This window comes from Oncorhynchus masou, chromosome 31, assembly GCF_036934945.1.
Source record: "Oncorhynchus masou masou isolate Uvic2021 chromosome 31, UVic_Omas_1.1, whole genome shotgun sequence".
Taxonomy (NCBI): Eukaryota; Metazoa; Chordata; class Actinopteri; order Salmoniformes; family Salmonidae; genus Oncorhynchus; species Oncorhynchus masou.
Window position 1 is genome coordinate 36,525,356 of NC_088242.1, and position 16,053 is coordinate 36,541,408.

The following is a 16,053-nucleotide window of genomic DNA, read 5'->3' on the forward strand; positions in this document are numbered from 1 at the left end:
GTAACTCTACGCATGCTGCGGCTTGGTCCATTCCTTATGTCGAACGTGACAGGGAGACAGGCGCAGGAATGCGTAATTGTGTTTTTTATTTACACAAATTAGTGTGCCATGTAAATGCACGGGGATGAAGACCAAACAAAAACGTATACAAAACACAGGGTTGAGACCCAAACAAAAGAGCGAGGAGTACCTTGAATAAATACACAAGCGCACAATTATACCACACGGGACGAGACCCGTAATCATCTGCACAATACAAGCGGCACGAAAGCCAACACAACACAGCACAGGTACTCACACGACCAACGGGGGGGGGTCTGATCTGAGTGGGCATTCTATGTTGTGTGTCTAGTTTGTCTGTTTCTGTGTTTGGCCTGATATGGTTCTCAATCAGAGGCAGGTGTTAGTCATTGTCTCTGATTGGGAACTATATTTAGGTAGCCATATTCTTTGAGTGTTTTGTGGGTGATTGTCCTTAGTGTCCTGATGTCCTTGTTCTGTGTTTATTTACACCAGTATAGGCTGTTTCGGTTTTCGTTACGTTCTTTGTTTTGCAGTGTTTGTAATTGATTCGTGTTTTACGTTTGTTTATTAAACATGGATCGCAATCTACACGCCGCATTTTGGTCCGACTCTCCTTCCCACCTAGAAAGCCGTAACAGAATCACCCACCACAACAGGACCAAGCGGCGTGTCAACAGGCAGGAGCAGCAGGAGAAGCAACAGCGGCAGCAGGAGATACGAAATATGTTTCTATGTTTTGTTTGGTCAGGGTCTGATCTGAGTGGGCATTCTATGTTATGTGTCTAGTTTGTCTGTTTCTGTGTTTGGCCTGATAGTTCTCAATCAGAGGCAGGTGTTAGTCATTGTCTCTGATTGGGAACCATATTTAGGTAGCCTGTTTGGTGTTGGGTTTTGTGGGTGATTGTTCCTGTGTTAGTGTTTGTGCCACACGGGACTGTTTTCGGGTATTCATGTTTTGGTTATGTGTTCATGTTCAGTTTTCTAATTAAAAAACCATGGACAACTACCGCGCTGCATTTTGGTCCGCCTCTCCTTCGACACAAGAAAACCGTTACAAATATGGCATACAATCTTAAAAATAGCTTTTCATTGATCAAACGATATTCCTGAGAAAATGCAGTGTTTTATGCCTTGAGAACAACATATTTTGTGTGTGTATGCACATGTGTGTGGGTATGTGACAGAAAAAAATTGTGTGTGAGAGAGAAGCAACAAAGGGAGCTCTTTATAGCACAAGCACAAAAGAGCTTGGGATTTACTCAGTGGTGGGCCGTCAGGGCCAGCAAGGCCTTCTCTGTTGGTCTAAACATCATCAGAATATATATTTTTTAAAATATATTTTCCCACAATATGTATTAAATTATTCCCCAGAGTAAGAGTTACACTCTTCATTTCATAGCGTTCCTCTTGGTTGCACTGCTTCCAGCCCCAGGTTGAGATTTGGAGGGCTGGTCTTTGTTAGATATTTTATCCAATCATATTCAGCCATCATGTGTTGCTAGGGGTCTAAAATCTGCCTTCAGAATCAACAGTGCGGGCGCTTGTAGCTTAAAGTGAATGGAAATTAAAATGTAGTGTCAACCAATCAGGTTTAGAGTGGGCTATTGTACGCCTGCTGGCTGGCTCCAGTGTTACACAGAAGCCAGCTAGCAGGCGTAGTGCCTGCACGTCTTTTGATTGGATTACCAATATTGAGAGGCAGGTCCTATATGGGCAGGTCTCAGAACTAGGAAACTGAAATTGATCAATGAATTACTACTATTACTACGAATTACTACTAAGCGTACTACTAAGCTGTTTTTTCAACCCACAATGGCGGAAGGAGAAGATATCGATTTGGTCGAGGATATAATTATAACGCCATTCTCAAGACAAACTTTTCAAGAAAAGTTAGACATTGTCAGGAGAGGTAGACGCCGACGCTACAAAGCCGACGCTACAAAGACAGGCTCCGAGAAGCACTGCAAACTGTACCGCTGGGAATGCCTATTATTTGCAAGTGATCGCTTTGGTGTTTGGAGCCACACTGGCTTTGCAAACCTGAGTTGTCTAACCAAGGCAGCAACGAGACACCAAAGTACGGCAGGGCACTTACAAACAATGGTGCTTTTGAAACTTTTGGGGACACCCGAGTGGATCTACAGCTCAACGAACAAGCGCGCAGGGCAGCGAAGCTGCACAATGAAAAGGTATTGTACTCTTCCCCTGCAATTCTCTGACTAAAAATGTCAATTTCAAGGTGACGCAACGCCTGGTTATACTGCGATTCTGTCTAAATGTATAGTGTCTAGAGCCATGGCATCATAATGATGGTAATAAGAGGTGGATTAATTCGGGTGGGACTGTGTAGGACTTCACTGAAGGCCCAGGCCCCAGAACCACGGCACGCTACTGGATTTACTGTATGCTGACAGGGGCAATGTACCCTGAACAATATGGTTAAAATTAGTTAGATTGTGACAACCAATCCCCATTTTCTTTTCATAACGGCGTTGATAGTAACAACCCCAGATTCCATGTGACAACAATGTGTAAGTCTAGCAATATTTATGAACAGTAGCTTATGCAACAGATATGCATGCATACTGTATGTAACCTGTCACGTTATTAAAAACAGACAATTGTCATTCTGCAAAACACCTGTGCAAATTAACAGAATATGGTTATGCAGGACAGATGAGTGCATGCTCTTTCAAATAGCATAATAAGATGGTCATGGAAGTCTAGTGCAATATAAGAACCTTACGCTATATTGCCCTCCAAGTCTGCATTCTCCATGAACTTGACATGAAACTGACATTGTACCATGTATAAATGACACACCACTGAAAATGACTTACGGTCTCATTCAACATTTGGGAAAGGTAGGCAAATTCATATTTCTTAGTAGTAGTATATACATAGATATGACAAAACTCCACATTTTAGTCACAATTCACACCTATCAAGCCTGACTCATCATAACTGGAGAAGAGCTTACCTTCAGTGCAAGGGGGAAGTCCCAGAAAATGCATTGTGGTTGCACCCAAATCAGCCCCTAACTCAAATACATGTAGCCCAAGGTCACTACAAGAGGGGCACATTTCAAGCTGAGGTTCTCAGATGTCTTTCTTCTCTCTGTAGGTAAGTCATACGATATTGTGTTTTATTACATTGGGCAATATTATTACATTCCATGATGAGATGTATTTTTAGTTACAAGTGAGCTGGGACATGAGTAAGCTGTTCATGGTTTATAACTTTTTAAAAGATGGATGTTGTCTTTGATTATTCATAGAACACCTGGGATAGGTATTGAAGGAGAACATATTTTTTTTTAATTTTTACTTATCGGATATCCAGACTTAAAGATCAACATCCTGCCTTGAATACATGACTTACATGGTGTAAGCAATGAGCCATTGCTTATGCTATAGACTGTTCCACCAACAAAGACACCATTGATCACATCATGTGTGGTAAAAGGAATGGATAATCAGTAAAGGCGTAAAATGCTATTGTTGGAGAGGGATTTAGGCAAATTCACAGATAAGAACAAATGTACAAGTCAATTTTATGAAGTTGAAGACCAAGGCGAGGCGTAACTTTACTTGTAGAGCGTGTCATTTCTCCAGCTCAGTGATTTTGTGCCCAGTGGAGCACAGCACAGTATGCCTCTGTCTAGAAAAGTGCATTTAAATCTTTGAAGTTGTGGGTAGAGGCTTGTCCTCTCTTCTGATACCTTCTAGAGTTACTTGGACAGAATAATATACAGTACATGAGTAATTCATCATTTATTTGTGTACAGTTTGTTTGAGCCTGCTTGTCTGCCTGTAGACGAACCTACACCATCTAAAAGTAAAGAAGAAAAATAGAACATAAAATCTGAGGAAGTCCATCATAAAGTAATGTAAAATCTGGATGCCTAACACCTCCAAATCAACTTGATTAGTGTCAGGTTTGAATCAATCACAACCAAGTGATGCAAAGCTGATTACGCAAGGATTCAATGAACTGACCCTGATTTCCCTCTGCCTGTCATTCAGTGAGTCAGAGTGTGAGTTGACACCCGAGCTGAGCCATGGGGTTTGGCTGTCCTGAGGGTCACTTCTGGGATGGCCTGGTGAGGAAGTGTCTGACCTGTCAGATGGTCTGCCAGCAGCCTCACCACCACCTCAGATGCATCGAGTACTGTGGTAAGTTCACACACACAAACGCTCACCGGAGGAAATAACACATACACTTAAGAAGTCAATGAGAGGCCAATGCACCACACGATTGTCCATATGACTCAGTCCTCAAAGTTATACACATAACATACATGTTATATTTCATTCTATGGTGTTATATCAGTGGTAAAAGGCTCACACAAAGATCAATGAATCTCAAGATCATTTTTGTGGGGTTAAGTAAGTATAGTCGAGTGCAGTTGCGATTGATACATAGTAGCCATTTTGTGTCAAAACACAGACATTTTATAATACATATACCATTCCTGTGCCATTGTGTGTATGTTTGTGCCAGTTTCTCTAGGGTGTAAGGCAGTCCCAGGGCAGTACTACGACAGGCTGTTGAAGAAGTGTCTGACGTGTGCTGTGGTGTGTGGCAACCATCCCTCAGAGTGTTCCCACCAATGTCAGAGTGAGTGTGAACAGTATTATTTTTGTATCACATATGTTCTCTCTCTCATTCTCTGTAAAACACTCACTCACACACACACAGGCAGGTACACACATACACAGACACAGCTCTCACAAAGTCATAAGAATTTGTACACTACTAAATAATTGAGTCTACAGCCATCTCCAAAATAGTTTCTGGCTGACGATCCAATACTTAGACATTTATTTTGAAAATTGGTCCAAAATTCCATGACCCAGAAGAACTTTTTTAGTGTTGCTGATGACACGCTGATCATGTGATGAGTTCACAAATCAAATGCCTCACTTGTGCTGCCACTGGACAGTGGAAAACAAATACGTTAACCTTTATTTATTGTAATTTAAATTAGTTTGTAGTAGTTAAGTGTTGAGTTAGATTACATACTGTGGCTACCTTAATCGTTATTTTAAGTTATTTCGATGACTTCACAGCAATTTCTCGCTAACCGAAATGTAACTAGCTAGCAGGCTCAGCTAAATACAAATCCCTCTAGATACAGTGTGCAAAGCTGTCATCAAGGCAAAGGCTGGCTATTTGAAGAATCTCAAATATAATACATATTTTGATTTTTAACATCTTTTTGGTTACTACATGATTCCATATGTATTATTTCATAGTTTTGATGTCTTCACTATTATTCTAAAATGTAGAAAATAGTAAAAATAAAATAAAAATCCTTGAATGAGTAGGTGTTCTAAAACTTTCGACCGGTAGTGTACATACCCCATCAGACACGCCACTATGGGTTTCTTCACGGAACACTGTTACGGCTTTCTAGGTGGGAAGGAGAGTCGGACCAAAATGCGGCATGTAGAATGCGATCCATGTTTAATAAACAAACGTAAAACACGAATCAATTACAAACACTACAAAACAAAGAACGTAACGAAAACCGAAACAGCCTATACTGGTGTAAATAAACACAGAACAAGGACATCAGGACACTAAGGACAATCACCCACAAAACACTCAAAGAATATGGCTACCTAAATATGGTTCCCAATCAGAGACAACGATAAACACCACTTCAGACAGCCATAGACTTAACTAGAACACCCCACTAAGCTACAATCCCAATACAAACACACCACATACAAAAACCCATGCCACACCCTGGCCTGACCAAATAAATGAAGACAAACACAAAATACCCCCCCCCAAGGTGCGGACTCCCGGACGCACACCAAAAACTATAGGGGAGGGTCCGGGTGGGCGTCTGTCCATGGTGGCGGCTCCGGCGCGGGACGTGGACCCCACTCTATCAAAGTCTTGGACCCTCCTCCTCGCATCCTTGGATAGTTCACCCTTGCCGCCGACCATGGCCTAGTAGTCCTCACCCAGAACCCCACTGGACTGAGGGGCAGCTCGGGACAGAGGGGCAGCTCGGGACTGAGGGGCAGCTCGGGACTGAGGGGAAGCTCGGCACTGAGAGGAAGCTCGGCACTGAGAGGAAGCTCGGCACTGAGAGGAAGCTCGGCACTGAGAGGAAGCTCAGGCAGGTAGTTGGATCTGGCAGATCCTGGCTTGCTGGCGGTTCTGGCAGATCCTGGCTAACTGGTGGATCTGGAAGAGTCTGGCTGACTGGCGGATCTGGAAGAGTCTGGCTGACTGGCGGATCTGGAAGAGTCTGGCTGACTGGAAGAGTCTGGCTGACTGGCGGATCCTGGCAGACTGACGGCTCTGGCTGCTCCATGCTGACTGGCGGCTCTGGCTGCTCCATGCTGTCTGGCGGCTCTGGCTGCTCCATGCTGTCTGGCGGCTCTGGCTGCTCCATGCTGACTGGCGGCTCTGACTGCTCCATGCTGACTGGCAGCTCTGGCTGCTCCATGCTGACTGACGGCTCTGGCTGCTCTATGCAGACTGGCAGCTCTGGCGGCTTCTTGCAGACTGGCAGCTCTGGCGGCATCTTGCAGACCTGCAGCCCTGGCTGCTCCATGCAGACTGGCAGCTCTGGCGGCATCTTGCAGACTGGCAGCTCTGGCTGCTCCATGCAGACTGGCATCTCTGGCAGCTCCTTGCAGACTGGCAGCTCCATGAAGACTGGCAGCTCTGGCAGCTCCATGCAGACTGGCAGCTCTGGCAGCTCCATGCAGACTGGCAGCTCCATGCAGACTGGCAGCTCTGGCAGCTCCATGCAGACTGGCAGCTCTGGCAGCTCCATGCAGACTGGCAACTCTGGCAGCTCCATGCAGACTGGCAGCTCTGGCTGCGCTGAACAGACAGGAGACTTCAGCAGCGCTGTAGAGGAGGAAGGCTCTGGCAGCGCTAAACAGAAGGGAGACTCCGGCAGCGCAGGAGAGGAGGAAGGCTCTGGCAGCGCTGGAGAGGTGAGGCGCACTGTAGGCCTGATGCGTGGTGCTGGCACTGGTGGTACTGGGCCGAGGACACACACAGGAAGCCTGGTGCGGGGAGCTGCCACCGGTGGAGGTGGTACTGGGTAGACCGGACCGTGCAGGCGCACTGGAGCTCTTGAGCACGGAGCCTGCCCAACCTTACCTGGTTGAATACTCCCGGTCGCTCTGCCAGTGCAGCGAGGTGGAATAGCCTGCACTGGGCTATGCAGGCGATCCGGGGACACCGTGTGCAAGGCTGGTGCCATGTAAGCCGGCCCAAGGAGATGCACTGGGGACCAGATGAGTAGAGCCGGCTTCATGGCATTTGGCTCAACGCTCACTCTAGCCCGGCGGAGCTGGAATATACCGCACCGGGCTATGCACCCGCACTGGGGACACCGTGCGCACCACAGCATAACACGGTGCCTGCCTGGTCTCTCTAGCCCCCCGGTAACCACAGGAAGTTGATGCAAGTCTCCTACCTGGCTTCGCCATACTTCCTGTGAGCCTCCCCAAGACATTTTTGGGGCTGACTCTCGGGCTTCCTACCGCACCGCCGTGGTTGCTTCTCCAACTCCATTCTTCTATACCCCTCTTCGCACTGCTCCAGGGAATCCCAGGCGGGCTCCGGCACTCTCCCTGGGTCGACCGCCCACCTATCTATTTCCTCCCAAGTCGTATAATCCAGACTTCGTATCTCCTGCTGCCGCTGCCTGTTGTCACGCCGCCTGGTGCTGTTGTGGTGGGTGATTATGTCGCGGTTATCTGTAGGTGAAAGAGAGTCGGACCAAAATGCAGCGTGTCTATTGCGATCCATGTTTAATGAAACTGAAGAAACACAAATCAAGATGACCAGAAGGGTCAAATAATAATAATCACAGTGATTGTAGAGGGTGCAACAGGTCAGCACCTTAGGAGTAAATGTCAGTTGGATTTTCATAGCCGAGCATTCAGAGTTAGAGACAACAGTGTGGTAGAGAGAGAGAGTCGAAAACAGCAGATCCGTGACAAGGTAGCAGGTCCGGTGAACAGGTCAGTGTTCCATAGCCGCAGGCACAACAGTTTAAACTGCAGCAGCAGCATGACAAGGTGGACTGGGGACAGCAAGGAGTCATCAGGCCAGGTAGTCCTGAGACATGGCCTCAGGGCTCAGGTCCTCCGGGAGGGGAGGAAGAGGGAGAGAATTAGTGGGAGAATACTTAAATTCACACAGAACACCAGATAAGACAGGATAAATGCTCCAGATATAACAGACTGACCCTAGCCCCCCGACACATAAACTATTGCAGCATAAATACTGGAGGCTGAGACAGGAGGATTCGGGAGACACTGTTTCCCCATGCAACGATACCCCTGGACAGGGCCAACCCGGCAGGATATAACCCCACCCACTTTGCCAAAGCACAACCTCCACACTACTCGAGGGATATCTCCAACCGCCAACTTACTACCCTGGGACACGGCTGAGTATAGCCCACGAAGATCTCTCCCACAGCACGAACCTAAGGGGGGCACCAAACCGGACAGGAAGATCACGTCAGTGACTCAACCCACTCAAGTGACGCACCCCTCCTAGGGACGGCATGGAAGAGGACCAGTAAGCCAGTGACTCCGTAATAGGGTTAGAGGCAGAGAATCCCACACTGTAAAAAATATTGTGCCCCTTTTACTTAAACATTTTTGGTAACTATTTGCATCAGCTTTTTAAAATCCAACAAGGAGGATGTTTTAAGTGTAATATAAGTTACTTTTAGTGTATAACAAACTCAAATATATTAAGTGCAAACAACTAACTGGATCTCAAACATTTATTTAATTCAACTTCATTTTTTCAGGTTCAGAACAGTTCTTTTATTTACCTGCTTATGTCCTTCAAGTCCGAGAACTAATGTTATAAGTTTGATATACTTAATGTAATCAGCTACAGAACTAATATTGTAAGTTTAATTTTCTGAATTCACTCAGTGTCAATTGATATTCTATGTTTTATCTACAAATGTTTTTAGCTCAGTTACTTATTATGGTACTCAGGTTAGTAAAATGTATTTAAATTGGGTTCCTACTACTCAAATATATACTCACAATTATACTTCAAAAGCTGACGCAAATAGTTACCTCAATATACTTGGGATAATTTACAAAAAGTATTATTTCTATACAAGGGAATATGGAAAAAGAAACAACAGTGTTCAACTTCAGACACCTTCATTTTGAATAAATGTTATAATTTTAACATTTCTTCGAACTTCAATCTCAAATTGCCCCTTAAAGTTTCTCGAAAATCAACCAAGTTTCAATAATGTATATTTGTCCCGGAAATGCGAATTTAAAGCTTTTAAAACCAAGATATCTTTACTCGGGTTTCTCCCCAAAAAAAGATTGTTGCTGTGCCACTTTGTAAATATTTTACAGCAAGTAAAACTGATATAAAAAATTATAGACTAACTTTGATCGACAATGACATTGTTGTGAATTGCTAAACAGGCCGGTTTTGAGGTTTATCATGTTCCACAATTAATTCAACGCATTTCAGCTGTAGGCTACCTTAACACAGAGCGGTCCCCGAGTTGGCCAACGCGTTGTCAAATCATACAAACTTTGTAACGGCAGTCAAACAAAAGAAAAACGACCAAAGTTACTAAGCTTGCTCGATAACCTCCAACGAATGCCATAATATGTTGGTCACGACTTCTACCGAAGGTAACTCTGTTCGGTCGGCGCTCGCCGTCGCCGGTTTACTAGCCGCCACCGATCCTTTTTTCCTTTTCTGGTTGTTTTGTCTGTGTCCCTTTTCACACCTGGTTTCAATTGCGTTTATTTCTGTGTGTATATAGGGCACCTGCTGCCTGCCTTAATTCGTGCAGGATTAAGTTTGTATGTAATTGCGTTCGATGATCTATGGTGTTTATTGTTTTCGCTATTACGTACGTGTAGTTAAGTTTCGGAACTGAGTTTGTTCCTCCGTGCGTTTGGCACGAGTTTCTGTATTGTCTTCACTATTTAGGCACTTGTATGTAGTGTCAGAACTGTGGTTGTTCCTCCGTGTATTGGCACGAGTTTCTGTTCCTTCGAGAGCGTAGTTTTGGATTTTCATCTGTGCCAATTTTGTATTGATGGACTACTATATATATATATATATTAACAAGCTTCTCAGAGATCCCTGCTCTCCTGCGCCTGACTCCTACACCTCTCACCGAGACGCATCTTATCACAATGTCCTATTTGGTCAAATCGAATTGATGATTATACAGGTAGCAGATCAGTTTGAATAACGGGGATATGAAGAGAGGAAAATGCTTAAATGTCAAGGTATAACGGGGACCAACTCTTGTTAAAAAAAAAAATCCATATCTACTCTTAACCCAGTTAATGATCACATATTCTCTACCAAAGCTCTCATATGGGACAGCGCAGAGAAGCGGAGGAAATGTTAGAAACATGGGTATAACAATATGTTGACATGCATAGTCGAGACGTGCTTTGATAATGCCACCTATGGATTACAGAATACAGTTCGGAGTTTCCATGTGAGACAGGAGTCTGGATTCTGGGTTTCAGTGGGATTGGGACGATAGGAAAACATAATGGAATCTATATACGGCTTCTACGTTGGTCATTAGATAGTTAATACACTTGATTTCCGCTATATTATTTCATGCTCCACGTTTCTGATCAGTGATAGATGAGCAAACAAATAAATGAGCGACAACTTCCAGTTTTCCAGACGGAGATCAACTAACCAACTACTGTGTACAGACAGAGATTCAGTGGGGGAAAAAAAATCACATTCATTGATTATCAGACAAATCACAGGCTTTTGGTCGGGAGTATGACAGGCGAGTGAAGAGCAAAAATCCATTTGTATAAGATGCTAGCAAACTGTTCTGATCAGCTAATATATGAGAAAACTAGAACGAAGATGATTAGCACTCGCCTCAATTTAGCTAACATTTCCCCCAGCCTAATTGTTACTAAATATCCAAACGGTGATTCAGCGAAAACAAATATCTGACATTGATTCATTTATCTAGACGAGTCCCCTGCACTCGTTTAAAAAAAATGCGCGATGGGGCTGTCCCAATCAAAACAAGTAGGGGTGCTGCAGCATCCCTGAAAAATCTGAATATATAAAAAATATTATTGTAACGACCCTGGGTTTATAAACGCGGAAATCGAGTCTGTCGCACGAGTAAAGCTTTTGCGGCACAGTCGATAGCGCGCCGGACCTCGGGCTCGAAGGTCGATGGTTCGAGACCTGTTCCCTGCCTGTTTCATTACATATATATATATATATTTTTTTTAAACTCAAAATAGCATAATTGGTCAGGAGCCCGTAAAACTGCTGCCATACATCCCAACGCCAAAGGCTGAAATGTATTGTCTACGTCCCGAACGGCAACCTTCCATAAGGCACTGGCCAAAAGAAGTACATTATTTAGGGAATGGGGTGCCATTTGGTGTCTTTTCTAATTCAGTCACATTTAAATAGGATAACCTTGGGATTAAATGCTTTTGGTTTTGATCTTTTGAACTGAGAAACTCCTATTAGTAAAGCTTTGACATTTGGAAATGGTGCATACATTTGTTTAGACTCACTTTGCATTACATTGATGTTATTGCAAGGTAAATAAGGATTTAAATTAAGTCATTTAAGTAATTTAATTCACCTTAAGCCCAACAGCCTGACTTGAGTGCAACCTTGAGGCCTGTGGACGGGACAGTCTTCCAGAACCCTACCACCAAGGGGGGCTCCCTACTCAGTGGTGTGCCTAACTCAGTCATCCTGGTGTACTCTCTGCTGGGCTTGTGTCTGGCTCTGCTGCTGTTGACCCTGTCTTTGGCCCTGCTTGTGCTGCTGAGGAGGGCCAGTGCCAGAGGTCCCCGACCAGGGGCCACACAGAGCAGTCCCACCCAGGGCCGTGGAAGCCAGGAGGCCCAAGAGCCTAACCAGCACAGCAAGTCCTCCAAAGGTCAGTTTGGGCACAACTCTAGTCTAAAACATAGCTCAGGGCATGTCTTCATAAAGCCACTCAGAGTAGGAGTGCTGATCGGGGATCAGGTCCCCTCGTCCATGTATTCCTATTCATTAAGATCTAAAAGGCAAAAATGATCCTAGATCACAATCGAATAACTCAGCATGGCTTCTTTTAGCTTGTTTATCTCTCTTCTCTGTGTGCATGCATTCGTACCATCTTTAGACAACCTGATGGATCCATCCCTGCCCAAGCTGAACAGTGTGACAGCGGGCCGTTCGTCCAGCCCAATAGAGACCTGTGTGTGTGTCCACTGCTTCCCTGACCTCAGAGTGCCTGGCAGAGGTGAGAAGCAGCAGAGACCCCCTCTCACCCTCTACCAGCAGGCTGTCCCCCAGGACCTCCACACTCCTACCAGACGACTCACTTGTGGATCATCAGAAAAAATAATCTGTTCCCCCTCTCAGCCTAGCTTCTGACCGGAGCAGAACTGAAACCGACTGGACACTACAGCAATCATAGAAATCCTATTAAATTACTAGAGGGGCTATGTCATAAACCCTCAAAGTTCCATAGTGGGGTGAAAATGGCAGCAATCTTGGTCAGGGAGAAATCCAAAACCAGTCTAATTGGAATGAATGGCAGAGGCATAGGTGATGCATTTCCTGCTTTTAATTATGCAGGAAAATAAAAGGCAGGTGATGTATTAGAAATTGTGTAATGTAATTATAGTCAACCTAAAATAGTGTTGTAATTCTAAAAACATTTGCTACTGGTTTTATACCAATACGTTCTAAAATACATGTAAACAGACCATACGTCTTAGTTTTCATGAAAAACGGTGTGCTACTCTATGATACAATATCAGTACTTGTTGCATTTAGGTCTCAGTCATATTATCAACTGATTTGAGCCAGTGTAAAGCTGTGTATTGTCTGCCTTGTTTGAATGGAATGTTTGCTTGTAGGCAGTTAGTTAGACACATTTATGGTGTCATTCCTCAAAAACTGGTTGGCCAGCTTGCTAGCAAACACCCATACTGTCATACCCTGATCTGTTTCACCTGTCCTTGTGATTGTCTCCACCCCCTCCAGGTGTCGCTTATTTTCCCCAGTGTATTTATCCCTGTGTTTCCTGTCTCTTTGTGCCAGTTCGCCTTGTATGTTTCCAAGTCAACCAGCGTTTTCCCGTTCTCCTGCTTTTTGCGAGTCCTCCTGGTTTTGACTCTTGTGTTGCCTGTTTCTGGACTTTGTACACGCCTGTCTGACCACAAGCCTGTCTGCCACTCTGTACCTCCTGGACTCTGATCTGGTTTTGATGTTTTGCCTGTTCACGACCATTCCCTTGCCTACTCCTTTGGATTAATTAACATTGTAAGACTCCAACCATCTGCCTACTGTGTTAGCATTTTGGTCTCACGTTGTGCCTTGATACACACAGAGCAGATCAATTCTTCACATTCATTGTTTTACACAACTCCCTGACCATCATGGCTGACCTTTGGACCATCATGAGGTTCATGGCCATTCTAGTATTAGAATTATATTATAATCACAATAAAACAACCCTAGACAGATTTGACACGCCCACTCCAGGATCAGCTTGCCCTCCACAATCCTAACCTGAACCATTAGGAGGAAAAAAACAACTCTAAACTGTCCCGAGATCAGCCACATCTATGGTTAACTTCACCTGGCCGACACCATGCAGACCAGAAACAACTGTGATGTGAGATGGGTGGTGAAGGATAAAGGATACACAAGAAACGGTATTGAGGGAGTGACACAAGGGAGTAACAGAGAACATGATTTAAGCCTGTATGTACTCACCCCAAACAAATGACACCTGCTGCATCTCTCGGGAGACATTCACATGTGGGTGGCCTCCTTGTGCCATGATTCAGAAAAGACCTCCAGTAAGTCTTGTAGAAGTTAATAAAACCCTGAAGCACACGAGAGTATAGATATAGATTTTTTTATTGTGTGTCTCACCATCAGTGTCCAGTTCTTGCAGCAGATAAAGTGTGGGGGATGTATTTTTGACTAGCATAATAACCCTTGATCTTTTCCAGCAACATGGATAAAGGAACTCAGTTTATACCTTGGTTTTCTTTTTTAACATACATACATTAACATACATAATTAACATGTGGGGAAAAAAGTACTGATTCAGTACACAAACATGCGCACAACACATGTGCGTACACCCACACACACACACACAATTAGAGCAACATGTGGCCAAAGTTTAACACTGTCGGATCGCGCCACGGCAGGATACACACCGTGTCAGAATAGTGCTCGTCTTTTTCTTATTCACAACAACGCATCACCTGAAACATCTTCACAACCATGTCAGCAACAAAATAATTATCCCGTCACAAGAAATAAACAAACCAACCAACAAATGTGAAAAAGGCTCCACAACAGCAGTCTCATGAGAAGAAGCATACATTTTTTCAAAAAATACACGATTGACTGCACAACATAACAAGGACAGGGGTTCGAGGGAGGGGGGGAACATTGGAAACCGTGAACAAGGATTCAAATGACTTATAAAAATATACTTCTATATTTTCCCTGCCCTCAAAGAAAAAAGAAAAGAAAGAGGGGGGGGACTTTTCACAGAACAACAACCTCCCTTTCTCTACCTCCCATCTTTTATTCAGTAAAAAACAAAATGTGCGCTAGATTCATCATACAGTATTTTCAAAACTAAAAAGTTCAAACAACGATTATAATCATCTCTTCTTGTGTTTGCAATGTTCTTAATATAATCTGTCAGCTTGTTTTGCATTCAGAGCAATAACAATGCATATAATGAACTTAGACAACCAAATGTCTTCCCTCAGAAATGTTTGGTCACTTGAGAGATGGGTGGGTGTGTGTGTGTGTGTGTGTGTGTGTGTGTGTGTGTGTGTGTGTGTGTGTGTGTGTGTGTGGGGGGAGTGGAATTATGGATTTCAGAAAATAATACAACGTGAAGTTGACTGTTTTTATGAGATGTGGCCACTGTCGGACTGTTCCTTCATCTGCCCGAAACGATAGGAGAGGAGAGCGAGAGAGTGAAGCACCTCATTTCTCTCGCCGTTCTGCAATCTTCCCCCTCCTCTTCCTCCTTTCCGCCCTATCAAGTAGATCCTACGTAGTAGCTTCCATGCAGATTGGTTGTGGAGTGTCCTTTTAGTTAGAAAGGATGCAGGGTTCCTCCATTCCCACAGCTTCAAATCTTCACCGATGTAGAGTTTCAGGCAGGCTTGTGTTATGTTGCCATTTTGTTGTTGCGCAACTCTTGGTGGCTGTTGACATCAGTCCTGAAGGAAGCTTGGCTATTCATACTCCAGAAACTGTTTATGGTAGAACAAAAGGTACCTGACAACAAGAAAAAAAGAATCACTGGTAAGATTTCACACTCAAAATATATTTCTCTCATTATCATGAGGAATTCCTTATGAGAAAAACACAAGGTCGAAGCTACTGCATAATGATAAAAATGGAAATAACAGGGGAGATGGAGTTTTGGATGAAATAATATACACAGAGTGTACAAAACATTAAAACACCTTCCTAATAGCAGGTGTTCATGACGTGGCTTTGAAGTTTGTTAAAATTTTTTAAAAAATAACGTAGCTTTAAAGTCTACTGATTGACCATACAATATAAACCTGGACAACAAGCAAGTTCAATGGAGTATCTCCAAGTGCTTTTTAAGTCCTGGACTAGGCTTAAACGATGTCTGGGAAACCTCCCCCAACAATACAGAGTAGGTAGAAGTTTCCCCTAACCTCTGACACCAGATCTGCTATATGTTTAACCCCGTAATGGTAAAGGTACGGATTGTATGAGCTTTAAACCCATAAGAGTCTAAGCTCCCTCTAAGCCAGGGGAGGGGGAGATTCTACATTTTTACATCTTAGTCATTTAATAGATGCTGTTATCCAGAGCGACTTACAGGAGCAATTAGGGTCAAGTGTCTTGCTCAAGGGCACAGACAGATTTTTTAACTAGTCGGCTCAGGGATTCAAACCGACCTTTGGTTACTGGCCCAACGCTCTTAACCGCTAGGCTACCTGCAGCCCAGTT

The 16,053-nt window shown here is 44.1% G+C and overlaps 2 protein-coding genes across 3 annotated transcripts in view; one reads left to right on the top strand and one right to left on the bottom strand.

Moving 5' to 3' along the window:
• The first annotated feature begins 2,993 nt into the window (after window positions 1–2,993).
• Window positions 2,994–13,958, top strand: LOC135523892 (tumor necrosis factor receptor superfamily member 13B-like). Its single transcript, XM_064950897.1, has 5 exons — window positions 2,994–3,147; window positions 4,050–4,199; window positions 4,528–4,644; window positions 11,672–11,968; window positions 12,197–13,958. The coding sequence occupies exons 2-5, from the start codon at window positions 4,085–4,087 to the stop codon at window positions 12,448–12,450; spliced, it is 783 nt and encodes a 260-aa protein (XP_064806969.1). The 5' UTR covers window positions 2,994–3,147; window positions 4,050–4,084; the 3' UTR covers window positions 12,451–13,958.
• Window positions 13,930–16,053, bottom strand: part of LOC135523891 (ubiquitin carboxyl-terminal hydrolase 22-like) — a 51,827-nt gene continuing 49,703 nt past the window's right edge. For both annotated transcript variants that reach the window (XM_064950896.1, XM_064950895.1), the window contains exon 13: window positions 13,930–15,342. In XM_064950896.1, the coding sequence (XP_064806968.1) occupies window positions 15,300–15,342 (43 nt within the window). In that variant the 3' untranslated portion in view covers window positions 13,930–15,299. The remainder of the gene's footprint in view (window positions 15,343–16,053) is intronic.